General features: G+C 47.8%; 1 protein-coding gene across 4 annotated transcripts in view; it reads right to left on the bottom strand.

The window, feature by feature from the left end:
• TERF1 (telomeric repeat binding factor 1) overlaps nucleotides 1–8,589 on the bottom strand; it is a 59,559-nt gene extending 50,970 nt beyond the window's left edge. For 3 of the 4 annotated variants that reach the window (XM_077492872.1, XM_077492874.1, XM_077492873.1), the window contains exon 1: nucleotides 8,313–8,589. In XM_077492872.1, coding sequence (XP_077348998.1) covers nucleotides 8,313–8,496 — 184 coding nt within the window. In that variant the 5' untranslated portion in view covers nucleotides 8,497–8,589. The remainder of the gene's footprint in view (nucleotides 1–8,312) is intronic. The other variant, XM_077492871.1, reaches the window with a different exon arrangement.
• Between the last annotated feature and the right edge of the window lie 15,110 nt (nucleotides 8,590–23,699).

Here is a 23,699-nt window from a genome sequence, read left to right as displayed (position 1 = left end):
GGAGAGACATGCCAATGCCTACTCCATGCAGACACACAGCTTCAGCTCTTCCCCTCTGCAAGTCGATCATGTGACCTGTCCGGAAAGCGAGAGGAACAGAGAGCCTGCTGAGCGAGCTATGGAGAGTGACAGACCGCTGGGTGAGTGCAGAGCTGAGAGCCTTTACTTCCCTGAAGTTCAGTCCACAAGCTCTCCAATGTGGGACTCGGCATGCTGGTCTTCCAGGGACATGGCTGCTGATTGAAGATTGCAGTCTAGTTCTCCCTGCAGTACCATCCTGGCATAATGACTTCATTGTGCATTACTGTGCAGTGCTTTTTTTGGTAATTAAAAGTCCTCTGCCCCACTGACACCGCACTCTGCCCCACTGACACCGCACTCTGCCCCACTGACACCGCACTCTGCCCCCCCCCCCCCACTGACACTGTCCACTGACACCGCACGCTGCCCCACTGACACCGCACTCTGCCCCACTGACACTGTCCACTGACACCGCACTCTGCCCCACTGACACCGCACGCTGCCCCACTGACACCGCACGCTCCCCCCCCCCCACTGACACTGTACACTGACACCGCTCTCTGCCCCACTGACACTGTCCACTGACACCGCACGCTGCCCCACTGACACTGTCCACTGACACCGCACCCTGCCCCACTGACACCGCACGCTGCCCCACTGACACTGTCCACTGACACCGCACGCTGCCCCATTGACACTGTCCACTGACACCGCACTCTGCCCCACTGACACCGCACTCTGCCCCACTGACACCGCACTCTGCCCCACTGACACCGCACTCTGCCCCCCCCCCCCCACTGACACTGTCCACTGACACCGCACGCTGCCCCACTGACACTGTCCACTGACACCGCACGCTGCCCCACTGACACCGCACTCTGCCCCACTGACACTGTCCACTGACACCGCACTCTGCCCCACTGACACCGCACGCTGCCCCACTGACACCGCACGCTGCCCCCCCCCCCCACTGACACCGCTCTCTGCCCCACTGACACTGTCCACTGACACCGCACGCTGCCCCACTGACACTGTCCACTGACACCGCACCCTGCCCCACTGACACTGTCCACTGACACCGCACGCTGCCCCATTGACACTGTCCACTGACACCGCACTCTGCCCCACTGACACCGCACTCTGCCCCACTGACACTGTCCACTGACACCGCACTCTGCCCCCCCCACTGACACCGCACTCTGCCCCCCCCACTGACACCGCACTCTGCCCCCCCCACTGACACCGCACTCTGCCCCCCCCACTGACACCGCACTCTGCCCCCCCCACTGACACTGTACACTGACACCGCTCTCTGCCCCACTGACACTGTCCACTGACACCGCACGCTGCCCCACTGACACCGCACGCTGCCCCACTGACACCGCACGCTGCCCCACTGACACCGCACGCTGCCCCACTGACACTGTCCACTGACACCGCACGCTGCCCCACTGACACTGTCCACTGACACCGCACTCTGCCCCACTGACACTGTCCACTGACACCGCACTCTGCCCCACTGACACCGCACTCTGCCCCACTGACACCGTCCACTGTCCTACTGACTGACAGCGTCCACTTTTAAGGTAGGCTAGGTTCATCTTTCAACTGTCACATTTATTTTATTAATCTAATCATATTTTATGGTCACACAAATGCTTTTGTTTTATTTAACCATACCCCTTTAAGTCCAGCCCCCTCTCCACTGTTAACACAATTTGGCCACAGCCACTGTTCACTTGAGCGCGCTATGCGCGCCTCTTACTACTCTTCTAGGGTCACTCAAAGGTGTCCCAAGTCTCCTAGAATCCTATAGTGTGTACTGCAAAACAAATTGCCGTGCGCCGCTAAAGTGTTCGGGTTTGGCTTGACAAAAAGGTGGCAACCCTATCTGGGACATGAACTGCACACAGTCTCTGTGTAATAATTGGATCACTCTTGGAAAGTAAAGCAGATAGTCAAAGGAAGGGTCATTCCGATATATATCCCCCTCAAACCGGAAGTGTCAGCAATTGTAGAGTGGGTGTCACTAAAAGGTAAAAGCCTGGGTGGATCCTTGCAACTGGATCAGCCGCATGCACGTGGTGTAGTGGGATGGAGCTGCATAGGGAGGGAATGGCTGTTTGCAGTAGAATCCTCCCCGGGGAGATAGTACAGTACAGGAGAGGAAGGACCCTCTACAAAGCCAAAAGGGGAGGCTGGAGTTCAGCTTTAACAGAGCTGCTTAGAAAAACTGTGACCACCCCTGCTCAGAAAACTGCTAAGCTTTCTTCCACATGTCCAGCCTCAGACACCCACTGTTCAATTTAGGCTGTGCACCAATGAGCCAGATTTAAAGGTAATGGATCGCCGTGCTATGGTAAAATAGCTCACGATTGCAATGCAAAGCAAAGGGTTCCATTGACATGTAGTAGGGGGTGAGAAGGGCTGGCTCTGGCTCAGGCTCTCAACATCATGCGTCTAGGCCAGTGGTTCTCAACCTGGGAGTCGATTGACGATTTACAAGGGGTCCCGGAATCCCCTGCTGTTAGGCCCCTTTCACACAGGGGCGGTGCGTCCGTCGGCGGTAAAGCGCCGCTATTTTTAGCGGCACTTTACTGTCGTTTTAGCAGCGGTCTGCGGGCGCTAGCGGGGTGGTCTTAACCCCCGCTAGCGGCCGAAAAAGGGTTAAAAGGTATTGCCGCGCTGTCCCATTGATTTCATACACCGCTCCAAAGATGCGGCTAGCAGGACTTTTTTCACCGTCCTGCCAGCGCACCGCTTCAGTGTGAAAGCCCTCCGGCTTTCACACTGGAGTGAAAGGGGCCGGTTTTTTCAGGCGCTACACAGGCGCTATTTTTAGCGCTGTAACGCCTGAAAACCGCCCCAGTGTGAAAGGGGCCTAACTGTTGTCTTCTACCACCCTTCACATCACCCCCACCCCCTGATCCCTGCATTCTGAGCATAACGCACTCCTAAACCTTGCACTCTTGTAATACTTCTTTTATTTTTGCTATGCATATAAATATATATTTTTTGTTTTTCACTGTGGCTGGTGATCTTTGACTTCATCAGTGTTGTTCAAGTACATCTCCATTTCTTGACAGTTGCCTACCCCTGCCCTAGAGAATAAAATTGTGGTAGTTTGCAATTTTGTATCACACAATATTACCGCAAAGGTCTAGAAGATTCTAAATTTCAGTAAACAAAATACACTAAAGTTAATTTTAGGGGGCACATAGCAATAAATTACCCAATTTTTAGGTAAAATATAAAAGATGAGCTTGCATTGAGTAAATAGATACCCAACATGTCAAACCTTAAAGTGTTACTAAACCCTGCATTCACTATATCTGGTCTCCCACTATACACAGAACATGGAAATGAAATTATTTTAGTAAATATAAACTGCTAAATAACTTTTCTCATCAGCAATATAATAGCAGTCTTGTGACTTCTATCATTTCCTAGTAAAGCTTGTAGGAGGAGTTTTCATACTGCACTGAGCTGTCCTATCAGGATCCAGGACACCTGACTGACTCTGTCTGGACAGTGCTGATTGGCCCTGTGCTGATCACATGCACTCTCCAAAAATACAAAACAAAATCTAGCAAAACACACTAAACTGAGCATGTGCAGCTTGACTCCAAAGGCTCGCTGTTATCCAGACATGTTCTGAAGTCAGTGGAAGAGGAGGATCGGTGCATACAGGATCAAACAGCCTTTTTACATAATGTAGAGGATTAGCCCCTTAGGTTCCACAGCGAGTATAACAAACATGCTTTACTGCATATACAGACTGATATTACTGTTGTGGGTTTAGTAACACTTTAAATTTGCGTGTGCCTGTGAATCAGCAACAAACTTCAGTACCCAATATTAATACTTTAAAAGTCCCTATAGGTCATCAGTTTAGTGTTACAGAGAAGGTCTGGTGCTAGAAATATTGCTCTCAACCTGGCGTGTGTGGCGATATGTAACGTGTATCAAAACCAGCATATCATGCGTAGCAACCCTGATGCATGCGTTCACCTGCATGCATATATGGGGGGGAGGGGGGGTGCGCATCTTATGGGCTTGGGTGTAACTTACATTTTTTACAATTAAGAAAAAAATGTTTTTTTTTTTTTTATTTACTTTTTTTCATCACATAACGGACAAAAAGAACACTGTGGTACATTATGAGTGTCCACCTGAACCAAATGAAAAGCAGCACTGCTCACATGCACCTGTCGGATTTACCTGCTGGGTCACTGATAAGAGCACATCAAGCCAGAACATATAGCCACAAATATTTCCCAGGGTCACCCACCAATGTAATGCGTGCGGTCCTGGGAAGGATTCGTGACATTAGGAATGTTGATGCGCTGTGGTGTCATGAATTGTAAATAGCACCTGCGTCGGAGAGTGGAACGGAGGCTGACATGTCTATACTGGACACTCTGTCCTCATTGCATGTTTTGCCCCTGGACCGCACAGTGTCATTGGTTGTTATAGTGCAGATAACCATATCTACTATAACAATCAACACTGTGTGCCCAAGCTGCGTGCATCCTAGCAACCAACTGTAAACAATGAGACACTATGCTGTAGGGGTGCAACGGATCTTCACCGATCCGTGATCCGAATGGGTCACCCCGCGCTCCGCAGTCTCAGCCTTAGGAAAGGCAGCGGCTTCGGCCTAGCTCTGAAGAGGCGGCCATCTTTCTACACCCAGGCTGTTTACAATGTGATCGCTCCGTCAAATGACGGAGCGATCACTTGTAAACAAACTGGCGTCATGACACCGGTGTTCCTCTCTCCCCTCTCTGTGCCGTGGAGGGGAGAGATTGGATGGAAGCAGCGCTGTGGGCTGGATCCGTAGTGCCCACAGTGCTGCTCTGTGACAGCCATCCCTCCATACCCTGCCGATACCCAGCCAATATTACAGTGGAGACTATTGGTGGTGGAATTTTCACAGGTTTTTGCAAATTCAATTATTATTTGCTGATCCAAAAAATAATCCGATCCGTGACTCTGATCCGAGGAATGATACGTTCCGTGAGTTTTTTGATCCATTGCACCCCTACTATGCTGCCCCATTTTCCCATATTTCTGCCTCATGACAACAAATAACACTGTATGGCCCCCAGTTGCCTGTATCCTAGTAGCCAATAACACTGTGTGGCCCAGCTGCTCGTATCTTATCAACCAATGATACTATATGCCCAAGCTGCGTGCATCCTACCCTGTTTCCCCGATAGAAAGACACCCCCGATTGTAAGACGTATCGGGAGTTTCAGAGGGGTCGGCTAATATAAGCCGTACCCCGAAAGTAAGACATATGTCTTACTTTCGGGGAAACACGGGGGTATTGCCGCCTCCCTCTCATCTAGCTGCGCGCCGCCTCCTGCCCACGTCCGCACCGTCCCCCTCTCCATACGTCGCCGCGTCTGCCATTTCCCTCTGATCTTAATGAGCGCCGCCTCCTGCCCACGCCTGAGCCGTCCCTCTCTCCATACGTCACCGCGCCGTCCCCTGCACTTGTCACTGCCGCCTCCTGCTTAAAATACGGTAATGCACACAGTATTAATCATACATCAGTAAAACATACACACTGGCATACTGGGGTATCATCTGCTGTATGTAACCCAGTGGGTATCAGCAGGTGTCACACTGGATTAAATACAGCAGGTGGTACTGTATCACACATAAATCTGTTTTATCCTCCAGTATTCCACTGTTCGTTCTTACCATTTTTCATTGTTTTACATGTTATGCAATGTTGTAACAAGACATTCTTGGCACTTCCTTTTATAAAACTGTTTTGTGGTGAATACAATACTGTTCAGGTTGTTAATAAATGTTAATTTTATGGTTAAAACAAAAAATTCGACAATTTTTTTCCAATATAAGACGTACCCCGAAAGTAAGACATAGTGGGGCTTTTGGGGATAAAAAGAAAGTAAGACACTGTCTTACTTTCGGGGAAACACGGTAGCAGCCAACAACTATAACCCAGATGCTTGCCTCCTACCTGACAAACTGTATGCATCCTAGCAACCAATGACACTATGCTGCCCCGCTGTATCATCTATCTGCGTCATGACAACAAATGACACTGTATGGCCCAGTTGCCTGTATCCTAGCAGCCAATGACACGGTGTGGCCCAGCTGCTTGTATCTTATCAACCAATGATACTATGTGACCCAGCTGTGTGCATCCTAGCAATGAATGACACTGCTGCCAAACTGCCTGCAATCTAGCAACCAATGACACTATGCATGCCCAGCTGCGTGCATCCTAGCAGCCTGCATCCCATCAACCAATGACACTGTGCTTGCCAACCTGCTTGCATCTTAGCAACCAATAACACTGTGCAGCCCAGCCACCTGCCTCATAACAAATGACACTGTATTGCTCAGCTGCCTGTATCCTGGCAACCAATGACACCATGTAGTCCAGCCTGTTGCATCCTAGCAACCAACGACACCACATAGCTCAGCAGCTTGTACCAAAAAAAACAGCAACACCGTGTGCCCCATCCTAGCAAGCTAATGATGATGGTCACCATGCAGCCTTGGTAAGGTGGCAGCAGTAGGAGGGGGAACTGAAGTCTTCACTGTAACATGCAGTGAATTCCTCTTAGGCCCCTTTCACACAGGCAGTTTTTCCAAGCGCTACAGTGCTAAAAATAGCACCTGAAAAAAAAGCAGCCCCTTTCACTCCAGTGTGAAAGCCGGAGGGCTTTCGCACTGGAGCGGTGTGCTAGCAGGCCGGTGAAAAAAGTCCTGCTAGCAGCATCTTTGGAGCAGTGAAGGAGCGGTGTATTCACTGCTCCTATCCATTGAAATCAATGGGGCAACGCGGCTATACCACTGCTGCAGCGGCGCTTTGCGGGCAGTTTTAACCCTTTTTCGGCCGCAAGCGGGGGGGTTAAAACCCGCCCCGCTAGCGGCCGCATGCCGCCACCAAAATGACAGTAAAGCGGTGCTAAAAATAGCTCTGCTCTACCGCCGACGCCTGCACCGCCCCATTGTGAAAGGGGCATTAGGGTGCCTTCACAGCAGACTGCATATTAAAATGTGTGTGCGCTGGTGTGGGTTGTTACAACGCATTGCACCATTTACTTTATAGAAGTGTCACAAAACAACAACTCTATGAGCCACAGCATATTACAACATGCGAGGATGTGCACTGCATTCACATTCAGTATTTGTGCATTTTTTAATCCCATCCTGTGCAGAGCCCCTGGCCGATGGGTGTGCATCCACCTTGGAGCTGCACGGACACAATCACACATCAATACCCGACATGTGGTTAGGAGGGGGTGCGTGGATCCAAACGCACACACTGTACATTCAGATCCATGCACCTGCTCTGCTGCCCGCATGTCAGATCTTGATGTGTGATTGTGTCCGTACATCTACTGCACCGCATCTACTTCTGTAGGCTGCCTGTATGCAGCTCTGCCAGTGAACTAATCACACATATCTGAATAAGAAAGCGGTAGTAAACCCCTTTGTGATTTTTACCTACAGGTAAGGCAAAAAATGAATATCCCCTCAACCTGTACGGTTTACGAGATAATCACCTTGTATGCAGCTGCTGATGTCAGCGGCACATGCGCTTTTAAGTTACAGGTTACTGTGCTGGTACTTCAGATCTTCTTGCCAGAACTGAGGGCTCCCGCCCATGCTGTCATCGCAGCTCATGCCACTCACAGCGCCAGAGCCCAGCGATCCCGCAGCAGTGAACGTGCGTCGCTGAAAGAGGGCTTCGTTCTAAGGGGCGTATTTCAGAATGTGCTAGTATGCTATGCATACTAGCACATTATGTCTTGGTCTTGCAGGTTTTTTCCCTCCTAGGTTTACAACGGCTTTAAAGCAATTATGGTGTCAACAGAAAAGAAAAAGAAATGGTTGTCTATGGGGGAGAGTTACTAAAACTGGAGCACTGTGTATAGGAACCAATCAGCTTCTAACTTCAGTTTGTTTCATGAAACTGTGATAATAAAACCTGGGAGCTGATTGGCTACCATGCACAGCTGCACCAGATGTTGCACTCCAGTGTTAGTAAATCCCCTCCCTGTGTACTTGTGTTGATTTCCCCCTAATCTGTACACATGAATAGATCCCTTATGATACAATGTGATCGAAGCCATACACACTCCGTGCAGAATACCCCGCACTACAGGGCATGCGCAGAGGAACGTTTGTTTTTGGAAATGATCAGTTCAGCTGTGACAGGGGGCGTGTCCGTGCTACACCGATCGCCCCGCCCCTCGTTTCCACGGACAGGAAGTCGAACAATAAACACTTTGACTCTCTACCTTCCATCGCCTTACAGGTCCTTTGGAACTCCTCCTCCTCTTCCCGGCCCCCCGCCATGAAGTAATGACACAGGCAGGAGAACATGTAATCGAACACCCAGCCCGTAGCTACTTCAGCCACCTCATGAAATGGAGGCTCCACAGCTGCGTCCTCCGCCTCCTCCATGCGGCCACTCTGCTCCATATCTGTAATCGAAGTAGAAAACGGCGGGAAGGGCGCTCTCTTGTGCCAGGCTGATAAGAGAATTGAGAGATGTTAGTACGCATGCGCGGAGCCCGAACATTTTCCCGCCAGGAACATTCAAATCCAGACGAGGAGATCAGTGCTCGGAGTGATCACAATGTCTGTCAGCGAGCACAGCGACACCTACAGCACACCGAGTATAATAAGGCACATCCCTCGGTCCCTCTTTTCTATTAGATTGCTTTAGGCTCCATGCACACTGGAGCTGATAAACTGCAGTTTATTGGAGTTTGGGCGTTTTTTGTAAAAGCCCATAAACTCCACTCTATGTTAGCCTATGTGTCCATGCACACATGGACGTTTTTCAGCTTTAATGAACAGTGGAGTTTATGGGCTTTTTTCTGAACGCCAGAAATTCGCGTTCAAAGTGCAGTTTTTCACCGCCAAAAAATGACAAACGCTCATAAACGCGCGTTAATTAGTGTTTGGCATTCTATTTTTTCAATGCATTGTGGGAGTTTGGAATGTACTGTGGGATTTTTGGAGTGTCCTCTGTGTATTTTTATTAAAAAAGCCCATAAACGCTAATAAACGCTCATAAACGCTAGTACAAAACGCTGTTAAAAGCAAGTTTTTCAACCAGCGTTTTCTGCCAGCAATCTGGCGTCCAGAAAAAGCTTTTTTGAGCTTCAGTGTGCATGGAGCCTTAATCTAAATAGACTTGTTTAGGGTGTAGAAGTCTTTTATTACACAAAAACTTTCACCTGACCTCTAAATAATTGGATAAATAATTGGGTCTTCCTATAAATCCAGTATACGGGAGAAGTAATGGTCAAATAAAGTCCCTGTGGACAGTGGTGTATTATGGGTTTGTGCTGCCCTAGGCGATACTAAAATTTGTCCCACCCCAGCCGCGGTACATCGTTCTTGTGTAGCCGTTCACTTCCTCATCAGATGCTGACACATGATTTCTCCAGGTGCCACGTATGTGGTCAATGGGGCAGAGGATGAGGCAGGACTGGTGGGCACGAATAGGCAGCACTGATGAGCAGGCACTAATAGGCATCACTGAGTATCAGCACTGATGAGGAGGCACTAATAGGCATCACTGAGTATCAGCACTGATGAGGAGGCACTAATAGGCATCACTGAGTATCAGCACTGATGGGCGCTAATAGCCAGAACTGATGAGGAGACACTAATAGGCATCACTGAGTATCAGCACTGATGAGGAGGCACTAATAGGCATCACTGAGTATCAGCACTGATGCGCGCTAATAGCCAGCACTGATGAGGAGGCACTAATAGGCATCACTGAGTATCAGCACTAATGAACAGGCACTAATAGGCATCACTGAGTATCAGCACTGATGGGCGCTAATAGCCAGCACTGATGAGGAGGCAATAATAGGTGGCACTGATTGTCAGCACTAATAGGCAGTACTGATGAGGAGGCACTAATAGGCGGTGCTGATTGGCAGCACTAATTGGCATCACTGATGAGGCACTAATAGGCGGCGCTGATTGTCAGCACTGATGAGGAGGCACTGATAGGCAGCACTAATAGGTGGCACTGATTATCAGCACTGATGAGGAGGCACTGATTGGCAGCACTGATAGGCAGCACTAACGAGGAGGCACTGATTGGCATCACTGACGGGCACTGTTGGGGCTGCACTGATGATCAGGACACTTATGATCAGTGCCCTGATTATCAGCGTAGATGTCTCCTTTTACACTGGCCAGTTACCAGCTCTCTTACTCTGTGACAGCATGGGAGAAAAGGAATGCCAATAACCACCAAGTGTGTTTACCTCATGATCAGCTGTGATTGGACACATAGGACACAGCAATCACAGAGAGCGCCACAGTGGGCCCAGATCTGGGGGGCATCAATAAAAGCCCTCCCAGAACTGGACAACAGCGATGTAGCCTTTATTCAGCTATAATGCAGTTGCCTGGGATGTGGCGCTGCCACCCCCCTGAAAAATGGCACACAAGGTGAACACCTTGTTTGCCTCACGGTAGCTACGCCCCCGTCTGCGGGTTGCATCAATCATTTTTTGTGCATTCTTCATGATTTGCATAAACAACATACTACACAATGTCCCTCTTTGTCTGAACATTAGGAGGGGTGGAATGCAGGCTGCATCACACCTTCACCTTCTGGGAACGAGTGCAAAAATAAATGTTTCTTAATCGTACATCATGGGACACAGAACCATAGTAATTACTATGTGGGTTATAGGCCACCTTCAGGTGATGGACACTGGTACACTCTAAGACAGGAAGTCCACTCCCTACATAATCCCTCCCACTACTGGGAGTACCTCAGTTTTTTCGCCAGTGTCTTAGGTGTTGGTCACGAGTAAAGATGTGCTATGTTGAGTTCCACTGGAATATTAATTGCTGGGGCAAGCTATGCAGCTGGATCCATTCAAAGTGTCTTTTCAGGCCAAATTGAATACTACCCGGTCCTCTTGGTGGAAGAAACAAGGTTTAGCCCGTAACGCTTCTCTTTTTAGAGAGCTGGACCCCGGATCCAGTGCTTTGTTTTTTCAGCCATAAAGCTTTCTCGCGCGGTCTTTTATGGGTCCAGAAGTGTGGATCTCCCGATAAAAAGGGGCCCCCGGTTCCTGAAGCTTTTTTAAACGGAGCCCAACGTGACTGGTGAAGATTGGGTATGTTGGTTTTACCACAGAAACCCCTGCAGAGGGAAAGGTAAGTGGACATTTCTAAGGAATTTTAAAAACTTCTTATGAATTGTCTCTTTTAAAAAGTAAATGTTGTCATGCCTAAAAGTTACCACTGGGGGCTGTGTAGAGCAGCAACATCTAGCGCGGGAGTAAAGTTTTAAAAGGCTCCATTTTGCTGGCTACAGCTGTCGGAGGGACACAAGAGCAAAGAGGGGCATGTGAGAGGTTTGATGACACAGACATTCCCTTGGCACATTTACTAAAAGCATCAGTCTAAGCATTAATAGCAGCAGCAGTTACTGGACTATTTGCTCAAGCAGTGGATGCAATTTCTTCTGGTAGTACCTCTGCATCGGGCTATGGTCAGAAGGGGAGGTAGAAACACCCCAAAAAAAGTCTCAAAAGGGACTCCTTCAAACTCAAAAAAGTCTAAACTGATCTCTACAATGGCATCCTCCCCTGAGAGTTCTGAAGTGGCTGGTCAGAGTGAGCCATTAGGGCCATTAAGTGTTGCAACTGTTTTCAACACTGCAGCCCCTGTCTATGTTACTGAAGAGTTTTTTTCCTCAACCATTTTAGGATTGGAGCAAAGGTTAGCGGCTTTAATCGCATCCCAGAGTGGGACTAAGTGTGACAGGTCCCCTTCCATTACCCAGGACCCTCAAACTGAGGAACTGGGGGCAGAAGATGATGAATTCTTCTCAAAGAGGCTGATGACTCCTCTTCTGAGGGGTCAAATGCGGAAGGATCAGGTTCACAATCTGAAAGATTGTTGGTACAATCTCTTACTGAATTGGTCCACTCCACATTTATGCTACCCTTAACTGAGTCGGTTGATAAATCTACTTCTTGTTTGGGTTCACTAAAGCCTCCCCAAGCTGCCCATGCTTTTCCCATTCATTCTTTGCTTGAAAAGCTTATGTTTTCCGAGTGGGATCACCCAGATCAACATTTTTTTCCTCCTAAAAACTTTTCAACACTTTATCCTATGGAAGAAAAATTTAATAAAAGATGGGAGATACCAGCAATTGACGCTGCTATATCCTCTGTGAATAAAAGTTTGACTTGTCCATTTGCTCAAATGCTTAAGGATCCAATGGATAAGAAATTGGATTTCCTATTAAAAAACACTTTTTCTCTAGCAGGTTCAGTAACTCAGCCTGCACTTGTAGCAATTGGTGTATGTCAATACTTGAGAGACCAGTTTAAACAGGTGCTCAAGGTTATTCCTGATTAGGGATGAGCCGAACACCCCCCGGTTCGGTTCGCACCAGAACTTTCGAACGGACCCCAAATTCGAACGAACTTTAGAACCCCATTGACGTCTATGGGACTCGAACGTTCAAAATTAAAAGTGCTAATTTTAATGGCTAATATGCAAGATACTATCCTAAAAAGGGTTTGGGGACATGGCTCCTGCCCCAGGGGACATGGGTCAATGCCTAAAATGTTTTTAAAAATGGCCGTTTTGGCGGGAGCACTGATTTTAATGACGATTAAAGTGAAAAAAAAAGTGAAATATTCCTTTAAATATGGTGCCTGGGGGGTGTCTGTAGTATGCCTGTGAAGTGCCACGTGTTTCCCGTGTTTAGAACAGTCCCTGCACAAAATGACATTAAACGAAAATAACACCATTTAAAACTGCTTGCGGTTTTAATGTTATATCTGGTTCCTGCAATATGGTTGAAAATCATTGAGAAAAATGGCATGGGTAGCCCTCCCTGACCATTACCAGCCCCTTTGGGTCTTGTACGCATATTAAGGGGAACCCAGTACCCATATTAAAAAAAGGAAATGCGTGTGGCCCCCAGGCCCTATATACTCAGAATAGCAGTATACAGGCGGTGCAAACAAGACAGGGACTGTGTAGGTTTGTTGTGTTAAGTTGAATCTGTTTGTAATTTTCAACTGGTACATTTTTAAAGTGTAGCTCCAGTCAAAAAAACTATTTTTAAGCTTTTTGGAAAACATAGGGAAGGGTTATCACCCCTGTATAATTTGTTTTGTCGTCCATCTTTTTTCATCTCACTTGCTGTTGTCTCCTTCCATTTGCAAGTAGGAGATGTTTGTAAGTTGGATGTTTGAAAGTAGGGGCCTGCCCTATATGCTCTGCAGAAATGGCGGAACAAGGTGTTGGTTTTGCCACAACATTGTAAGCCCTCAAAGTTACTCTTGCTGGGCGCTGGAGCGCCCTGCTGTGAACGATTATATCAAGAATTGTAATTACATGCCATTGTTGAACAGTGGTAGAAAAATTGACCTTTGGTGGTTGTGGTGCTGGTGCCACAACACTATAAGTCCTCACAGTTACTCTGGGTGGGCACAGGAACGGGCCCTCCTGTGAAATATTATATCAAGAATTGTAATTACACGCCCCTGTTAAACAGGGGCAGAAGAATTGGGCTGATGGCATCACCCAGAACCAGAAATGTTTTTCCAACATATCAGCGGAGGAGGAAGAGGATAGACAATCAACATAACAGGACAGTCACTCAGCATCAGCATAGGCAGTCTTGAAGGGATGTGATATTTCAAAAAAAATTATTCGGTTACATCAGCTTCAAGTGCTTGGTAGCTGTGGATGATCCAAGACTGATTCATCTTGATGAAGGTCAGTCGATCAACTGATTCGGTGGACAGGCGCACCCTGTGATCGGTAACAAAGCCACCAGCAGCACTGAAGGTGCGTTCCGAAAGAACGCTGGATGCAGGACAGGCCAGTAGCTCAATTGCATACTGTGCAAGCTCTGGCCAGTGATCCATCCTCAAGACCCAGTAAGCCAGAGGATTTTCGGTGGGAAAGGTGTCCAAGTCTGACCTTGCCCCTAGGTATTCCTGCACCATGTAAATCAGACGCTGGCGATGGTTGCTGGAACCGATCATACCTTGGGGCTGCGGACTAAAAAATTGTCTGAAAGCATCAGTCAGATGGCCACCTTCTCCACCGCTCCTTCTGACCGATGCCTCAGCAACACGTTGTCCATGACCAGGAGTTTGTAACCTCCCAGTCTCTAGGAACGCGTTGCACAGACCTTTCTGCAAGGCCTCCCGGAAATGTCTCATCCTCTGCTCCCTCTGCAATGGCAAGATAAGGTCGGCAACCTTACCCTTGTACCGTGGATCAAGGAGAGTGGCCAGCCAGTAATGGTCCCTCTCCTTGATCCGAAGAATACGAGGATCCTTCCGCAGGCTTTGCAGGATCAGGGAGGCCATGCAGCGTAGGTTAGCTGAGGCATTCGGTCCGGAGTCCTCTGGGTCACTAAGGGCAACATGATCCGCAGCTACCTCCTCCCAGCCACGTAGAAGTCCACGTGTTTCTTGGAACTGTAAATCATCCCTACAAGACTGCTGCTGCTGATGCTGCTGATGCTGAGTGCCAGCCTCCACCTCCATGCTGACACAATCATCCTCCTCCTCCTCTTCCTCCTCCTCATCCTCTTCCTGTGTGATGGGTGGCACAGCAGGAACACTGTCTGGATAAAGGAGGCCTTGAGAGACAAGGAAGTCCTCCTCTTCCTGCCTCTGTTCTGCCTCAAGTGCCCTGTCCATTATTCCACGCAGCGTATGCTCCAAGAGGTACAGTGTCACTGATGCATGCACTGTCACTGCTCACCATCCTTGTGGCCTCCTCAAACGGTGACAGGACAGTGCATGCATCCCTGATCATGCCCCACTGGCGTGGTGAGAAAAAACCGAGCTCCCCTGACCCTGTCCTGTTGCCGTAGTCGCACAGGTACTCATTGATGGCCCTCTGCTGCGTGTGCAGCCGCTGCAGCATGGCCAACGTTGAGTTCCACCTGGTGGGTATGTCACAAATAAGGCGGTTCTTGGGCAGGTTCAACTCCTTTTGGAGCTCAGCCAGCCGAGCACAGGCATTAAATGATCGGCGGAAATGCACACATACTTTCCTGGCCTGCTTCAGTACATCCTGTAAGCCGGGGTACCTGCCCAAGAACCGCTGCACCACCAGGTTAAGGACGTGAGCTACACAGGGCACATGGGTCAGTTGTCCCTGTCGGAGGGCGGAGAGGAGGTTGGTGCCATTGTCACAAACCACCATTCCTGGCTTAAGCTGGCGTGGCGTCAACCACCTCTCGGCCTGCCCCTGCAGAGCTGACAAAACATCTGCCCCATCCTGTCCCCCAAACAAACCAGCGCAAGCACGGCATGGCATCGTTTTGCCTGCGTACTTGCGTAGCCCCTGGAACGCCTACGGAGCACCGCTGGTTCTGAGGACAGAGCACTGGAAGAGGCCATGGAGCAAGAAGAAGAGGAGGGGGTGGAGGAGAGAGGTGTGTCACAATCAATAGTAGCATTTTGGAGGCGTGGTGGCGGAACAACCTCCAACACTACTGCACCTTGTCCTGCATCCTTCCCAGCTGCCAGAAGAGTGACCCAATGGACCGTGAAAGACAGATAACGTCCCTGTCCATGCCTGCTGGACCATGAGTCAGCGGTAATATGCACCTTACTGCTGACCGCCCTGTCCAGCGAAGGCAAGGACATTGCCTTCCACATGCCGGTAGAGAGCCGGAATCGCCTTCCGTGAGAAAAAGTGGCGTTTGGGGACCTGCCACTGAGGAACCGCACATTGTACAAACTCACGGAAGGGGGCCGAGTCTACCAACTGAAAAGGCAGCAGTTGAAGTGCTAGCAATTTAGCCAAGCTAGCATTCAACCACTGGGCATGTGGATGGCTGGGAGTGAACTTCTTTCGCCGGTCCAGCAGCTGGGGCAGGGACATTTGCCTGCTATAATCGGATGTGGGTGTACTGCTAGCAGAGTTCCCGGAAGCACTTGGCTGTGACACACCTAATTCTACACCTTCATTCCTCTCAGAGCAGGTTTCAGAGAGGACTGAAGGTCTAGTGGGGTTGGAGATGCCAGCTGATGAGGAGCAAGGAGAGGTCCGCTTTGTTCTTTGGTGTGGGTCTTTGAGGTACACTTGCCAACGAGCTGCATGGCAGGTCAACATATGTCTGGTCAAGCATGTGGTGCCCAAGCGGCAGATGTTTTGGCCACGCGAGATACGCTTGAGACATATGTTGCAAATAGCAGCGGTGCGATCTGATGCACTCGTCTCAAAAAAGGCCCACACCAAAGAACTTTTAGAATAACGCGCAGAGGCAGCGCCCTGCACAGGCGGAGCTCTGCGGTGTGATTCAGTCGGTGTGCTGCCCCTAAGCTGGCCCCCGGAGGGCATCCTGCCTCGTTGGACATGTGCCTCCTCCTCCTCCTCCTCCTCCTCTCTCCTACCAGGCACCCACGTGGAGTCAGTGCCCTCATCATCCCCTCCCTCTTCATCGCTGTAGCAAACCTGGCAGTATGCTGCAGCTTGTGGAACATGACTGCCAGATTGCTGTCCTTCTTGAGCATCCCCTCTCTCTGCGCTCACGCTACTGCCTTCCTCTAGCTGAGTGTCATCATCAGAGCCCACAAAACACTGGGCATCCTCCTGGAGCATGTACCCAACACTGTGCTCAAAGAGTTCAGGAGACTCCTTAGGAGGACGTCGTGGGTCTAGGGATGGAGTCACTGATGATGACATTGAGAGCAGGGAAGACGATGCGTTGGCAGCTGCTTTGCTAGTACCCTGAGACTGGGTGAGAGAGGATGAGGAGGATGAAGAGGGCTTTTTTCATCCACTCTACCAAGTCGTTGGCATGTTGTGGTTCAACATGTCCAGCTGCCGAAAAGAAGGACAAGCGTGTCCCATGGCCACGTGCTGATGACAATGCACCGCGTCCATGACCAGCACTGTTGTCTCTAGACACAGAGCCTGCTTGCCCTCTTTTATCGGCTCGCGCCTGTCTGCCTCTCCTTGCTGGCCTTCCAGACATGGTAATGGCCTGAAGGGAGTTGGGTAAAACAGCAGTGTAATGGAGTCACACAACACCCACTAAGCCCTGCAGATGGCTCTATTAGAGAATAGCAATGAACGGTAGATACAGGTGTATATTGTGCTGGAGTCACACAACACCCACTAACTCCTGCAGATGCCTTTATTATAGAACACCAGAGATAAAGGGGTATACTGTAATTGAGTCACGCAACACCCACTAAAGTGGTTGTAAACCCTTACAAACCACTTTGACCTACAGGTAAGCCTAGATTAAGGCTTACCTGTAGGTCCAAGAAATATCTCCTAAACCTATATGGTTTAGGAGATATTTGCCCCGAAAACGGGCACCGCTGTCTACGGCACATGCGCCGTAGACAGCAGCGCGCAGGCGCACTGAGCGCGGCATTTCCAAGAATGGAGCTGCCGCGCGTGTCGACTCCCGTGCGCATGCGCGGGAGTGACGTCATCGCAGCTTCGCCGAATGACAGCCGCGGAGCTGCGAGACGCCACCAAGAAGATGGATGCGGCGGACTACAGGGGACAGCGGCGACTTCGCTGGCTCCTGTGTCAGGTAAGTGACACATAATGGACTACTATGCGATGCATAGTAGTCCATTATGCTTTGCCTTTGCAGGGAATGAAAGAGGAAGTAAACTCATCAGGGTTTACTTCCTCTTAAGCCCTGCAGATGCCTCTATTAGAGAACAGCAATAAAGAGTAGATACAGGTGTATATTGTGCTGGAGGCACAAAAAACCCACTAACTCCTGCAGATGCCTTTATTATAGAACACCAGAGATAAAGGGGTATATACAGATGTATACTGTGCTGTGTTGGAGGCACACACAACTTCCAATAACTCCTGCAGATGGCAAGTGGGCTCAAATAGAGAAGAGCTATGTAGGTGGATATAGCGGTGTGTACTGGGTACAGAGCACGCAGACAGCACGCACAAGCTCCTAACACTACTGACTGCAAGCTCTATTATAAAAGATAGATCACTAGCTATATAGGTGAGGTGAATATAGCGGTGTATACTGCGGTCAGGGCACACAGACAACAACCACTACAGAAGAGCAAGATCGAAAATCGTCCGATAACGATCGGTGTGTACTGTGTTGAAGGTACACAGAACACCCACTAACTGCTTCAGACGCCAACACACTACACTAGGCCGCCACGCTGGCGGCCTTATATAGTGTTGGGCGTGTACTACACAGCCTGAGCTATGATTGGCCACAGGCATCCTGCCTGTGGCCAATCATGGCTCTCCTCGCTGCTGGCGCTGTGATTGGCCAAGCATGCGGGGTCACAGTGCATGCTTGGCCAATCATGAGCCAGCAATGCACTGCGATGACACAGTGCATTGTGGGCCGTGAGCGCCACACGAATTTGGAGCGAACGGTCCATAACGTTCGGAATTCGCCGAACGGGTGAACAGCCGATGTTCGAGTCGAACGTATGTTCGACTCGAACACGAAGCTCATCCCTATTCCTGATCAGCAGGCCCAAGATTTGGCCTATGAGTGGGGAAGACTTCTGCAGTTTTCAAGGGTCTGGCAGGAAGAGCGTCGAGACAGATGTGTGGCTTCCTCAATAACTCTAGGGTACAAACTAGAGTTCAGAGAGTCCCCGTCGCCTCGTTTTCTCAGATCAAGCGTTCCCAGGGATTTGAAGAAAAAGAAGTCTCTCTTTCAAGCATTGGATCATCTTTTGTCCCAAAAAGTGATATTGGTGGTCCCCATGAAAGAGCAGGGATTGGGGTTTTATTAAAACCTTTTTATGGTACCAATACCAAATGGAGATGTCAGACCCATTCTAAATCTCAAAGATCTAAACCGGTTTCTGAATATCCACTTTTTTCGCATGGAGTAAATCCAATGAGTAGTCTCCATCCTACAAGGGGGAGTACTTCTGGCATCAATCGACATCAAGAATGCATACCTCCATGTGCCTATTTTTCCCGCTCACCAGAAATATCTACGTTTTGAGGTAGAAAGTCTTCATTTTCAGTTTGTAGCTCTGCCTTTTGGGCTAGGTACTGCACCACAAGTATTTACAAAGGTTCTGGCCCCTCCTCTAGCCAGATTAAGGGCCCAAGGCATAACGATTTTAGCTTACCTAGATGATCTGCTCTTGATAGACCAGTCGGTAGCCCACTTAGACCAAAGTATGGTCAACTACCTGGAATACCTAGGTTGGATTCTCAATATAGAGAAATCTTCCTTAAAACCATCGAGGAGATTAGAATACTTGGGTCTGATCATAGGTACAGCCCAGAAGAGGGTACTGTTGCCCCAGGCGAAAATCAGTGCCATAAGGGAACTGATTCTGGTGGCTAAGGCAAAGAAGAATCTGTCTATTTGACTTTGCATGAGGTGGTTGGGAAAGATGGTGGCCTCATTCAAGGCTGTTCCTTGCGCTCAGTTTCATTCGAGACTGTTGCAAAACAGTATCCTATCGCCTTGGAACAAGAAGGTCCAAGCTCTAGATTTCCCAATGTGTTTGTCCACAGAGGTTTGCCAGAGCCTCAGTTGGTGGTTGATGACCAAGAATCTGCAGAAGAGAAAATCCTTCCTACCAGTTACCTGGAATGTGGTAACAACAGATTCCAGCCTTTCGGGTTGGGGAGCAGTCCTAGAAGAGGCGACTGTCCAAGGGAAATGGCCAGATCAGAAATTACCTTGCCCATCAATATTCTAGAGATTCAGGCAGCGGTCCTGGACGTTCAGGTTATGGAATTGTCCTGTCCGGATCCAAACCGACAATGCCACAGCAGTGGCCTAAATCAATCACCAAGGGGGCACAGGAAGTCATGCGGCTCAGGGAGAGGTGAATCATATTCTAACTTGGGCAAAAAACAATGTACCTTGCCTATAGGCAGTCTTCATTCTAGGAATAGAAAATTGGCAGGCGGATTGCTTGAGTTGCCAGCAGTTGTTCCCGGGAGAATGGTCCCTTCACCCCGATATCTTCTTGGCAATATGTCAAAGATGGGGCATGCCAGACCTGGTAGATCTGTTTGCGTCCAGGTTCAACAAGAAGATCGACAAGTTTGTGTCAAGAACAAAGGATCCGCTAGCATGCGGAACAGATGCCTTGGTGTTCCTGTGGAATCAGTTTTTACTGATTTATGCATTCCCTCCTATTCTGCTGCTTCCATGACTTCTTTGCAGGATAAAGCAGGAAGGGAAGTCGGTGATTCTTGTGGCCTAAGAGATCATAAGGATGGCGGTAGGGGACCCATGGACCCTACCACCACATCCAGACCTTCTCTCGCAAGGTCCGGTATTCCATCCTGCACTGCTAATGCACTGTAATATGTATTACACTGTAATGCACTGCTATATTCAAAAATAATGTGTAAAAAAAACCCCACTGATTACTCCCCCAGAGTAGTACCATGTTACTATAGTAAGATTATATTTATCTGGTCAAAGTGTGTTTAAAAAAATAATAATAATTTTCATACTGCCACCATTTAGTGGCCTTGATTACCGCCACACCCATTATATGATGACGCTGTACTGCACTGGTGACAGTATGCAAAATAAAAATGTTTTTAATTTCTTAATTTTCCAAAAACTTATGACAAAAAATTACAACTTAAAAAAAACTTGCCATGCCTCTTAATAAATACTTTGGACCGTCTGCTTACCAAAAATGGATAATTTGGGGCATATCTGCACTGTGCTGACATTTTTGGGCCTCAAGAAATGAGTCAGGCCATCAGTACATCAGGATTGATCAATTTTCAGATCTATACCATAGTTTGTGGGCTGTATAACTTTCCTAAAGTACTAAATATAAATGATTGGGGTTATTTTTTCCAAAGAAATGTAGCAGAATACATCGTTATGAAGAACATTTATTTGCAAATTTTTTTATCAGGAGCAAAGAAAAAACATTTGTTTTCAAAATTTTTGTTCTTTTTTTGTTTATTTAGAAAAAAAAAAACAGTGGTGATTAAATACCACCAAAAGAAAACTATTTGTGTAAAAAAAATTACAAAAATGTAGTTTGGGTAGTGTTGCATGACCGTGCAATTGTCATAAAAAGTGTGACAGCGCTGAAAGCTGAAAATTAGCCTGGGCAGGAAGGGGTGAAAGTGCCCGGTATTGAGGTAGTTAACCACTTCAGCCCCAGAATATTTGGCTGCTCAATGACCAGGCCATTTTTTGCGATGTATTTTTCTACATATTTTTGGTAATAAAAATTGCAATAAGCATATATTGATTGGTTTGCGCAAAAGTTTTACCATCTACAAAATAGGGGATAGATTTATGGCATTTTTATTATTATTTTTTTTACTAGTAATTGTGTTGATCTGCCATTTTTATTGGGTCTGCGACATTATGGAGAACACTTTTGCCACTTTTGACACTTTTTTTAAACCATTGACAATTATACAGTGATCAGTGCCATAAAAAATGCACTGATTACTGTGTAAATGTCACTGGCGATCAAAGGGTTAACAGTGTTCCCTGACTGTGTGTTCTAACTGTGGGGGGAGGGGACTGACTATAGGAGATGAGAGATTGCGGGTCCTAGCTATTAGGAACTCAGGATCTGTTTCTCCTCACAGAACAGGGATTTGTGTGTTTACACACACATGTCCCTATTCTGCCTCTTGTACCCGCAATGGTGCGGCCGGCCGTCATCGGCCACGAGCATCAGCACCCCGCAATGCAGTGGGCACACGCACGTATGCTATACTACTTAAAGGAGCCGATGTACAGCTATGATGGTTCGTGCCGACCTGCCGCAGTATAATGACGGTGGCTGGTTTGCAAGTGGTTAACCACTTGTGTACTGGGCACTTATACCCCCTTCCTGCCTAGGTCAGTTTTTAGCTTTCAGTGCTCTCACAATTTGAATAACAATTGCACGGTCATGCAACACTGAACCCAAACAAAATTATATATATATTATATATAATTTTTTTTTATACAAATAGAGCTTTCTTTTGATGGTATTTTAATCACCACTGGGTTTTTTATTTTTTCTAAACAAACAAAAATGACCAAAAATTTTCAAAAAAAACAATAAGTTTTTCATATTTTGTTATACAATTTTGCAAACAGGTAATTTTTCTCCTTCACTTATGGGCACTGATGAGGCGGCACTGATGAGGTGACACTGGTGGGAACTGATCAGAAGGCACTGATGAGGCTGCACTGATGGGTGGCACGGAGAGAAGGCACTGATAGGTGTCACTGGTGGGGATTGATAGTTGGCACTGATAGGCGCCACAAGTGGGCACTGATCAGGAGTCACTGATAATGAGGCACTGGTGGGTACTGATAGGTGACACTGGTGGGCAATGATTATCAGTACTGATGGGCACTGATAGGTGGCACTGGCGGGCACTGATAGGTGGCACTGCAGGACACTGATTTACAGCACTAAGCATTTTAAGCCCGCGCTGTAGCAGTCTTTCAGCCATAGTGCGGGCACAAAGTGGTTATACAAACTTACTGCCAGAAAACTTTTGTTAAAAGTTTTTTAAAATCCCCTTTAGGTGTGCTGCAGTGACATTGATTATGAATGGCTCCACAACACACCTGCAATGCAGTGCACAATTATGCAGTACAGTGAGTGGCAGTGTGCTAGGCAGCGGTGGAGGGGAAGATTGGTTGGGAGAGTAGTTTGTAGGATGCAGCACACTTAACTGAAATGTAGCATTCTATCCCAAAGTACAATATGTGATAACGGTGACGTAGAAAGTAATCAGGCTGGAACACTGCGGTATTGGCTGTGGTTAAAATAGAAGTAGAGCACAAGAGTTCAGCAGTAGGTGGCGCAAAGTTCAGTGATAAATGTTCAGAGGTCAGAAGTAAGTGGCACAAAGAGGTCAGAGATTTCAGTTACTAGCATTATGGGCAAAGTAATGCACTGGGGCCCCTACAAGGGAGATGGTAGACATGTGTGATTTGTTTCGTACAAAACAAAAATTCCTAGGAATTTCCGAAAATTTTGTGCATATGAATTCTATACGAAATACGAAATTTCGTTTACGAATTTCGGATCCAAATCCAAATTCAACGAAAATTTGTATTTTTTACGAAAAGTTAACAAACCTAAAAGTTAAAAACCCAGGAAGTCAGCACAGCACAGGGATGGTGGGAACCCCTCATAATGATAAATTCATCATAACGAAAATTTGTAATTGTTACGAAAAGTTAATGAACCTAAAAGTTAAAACCCCAGGAAGTCAGCACAGGGATGGTGGGAACCCCTCATAATGATAAATTCTTCATAACGAAAATTTGTAATTGTTACGAAAAGTTAATGAACCTAAAATTTAAAACCCCAGAAAGTCAGCACAGGGATGATGGGAACCCTATGGGAATTTCTATGCTTATGAATTTCATACGAAATATAAAATTTTGTTAACGAATTTTGGAATTTTGGATCCAAATTAACAGAAACATGACTGGTGTTTTGTTCACCAATCAGAGGAAGTCAGCACAGCACAGGGATGATGGGATCCCCTCGTAATGGGCACAGCACAGGGATGGTGTGAACCCCTCATAATGGGCACAGCGGGTGTACACTCAGACCCACGAACTCAGCACAGGGATGGTGGGAACACATCATTATGGACACAGCAGGTGTACAGACCTGGGAACTGGGATGGTGGGAACCCCTCATAATGATAAATTC

Source organism: Lithobates pipiens, unplaced genomic scaffold, assembly GCF_037356315.1.
Source record: "Lithobates pipiens isolate NorthernLeopardFrog02 unplaced genomic scaffold, aLitPip1_a1.2 Scaffold_19, whole genome shotgun sequence".
NCBI classification, from domain to species: domain Eukaryota; kingdom Metazoa; phylum Chordata; class Amphibia; order Anura; family Ranidae; genus Lithobates; species Lithobates pipiens.
The sequence above is the reverse complement of the archived record's forward strand: the minus strand, read 5'-3'. Positions and strand labels throughout refer to the sequence as shown.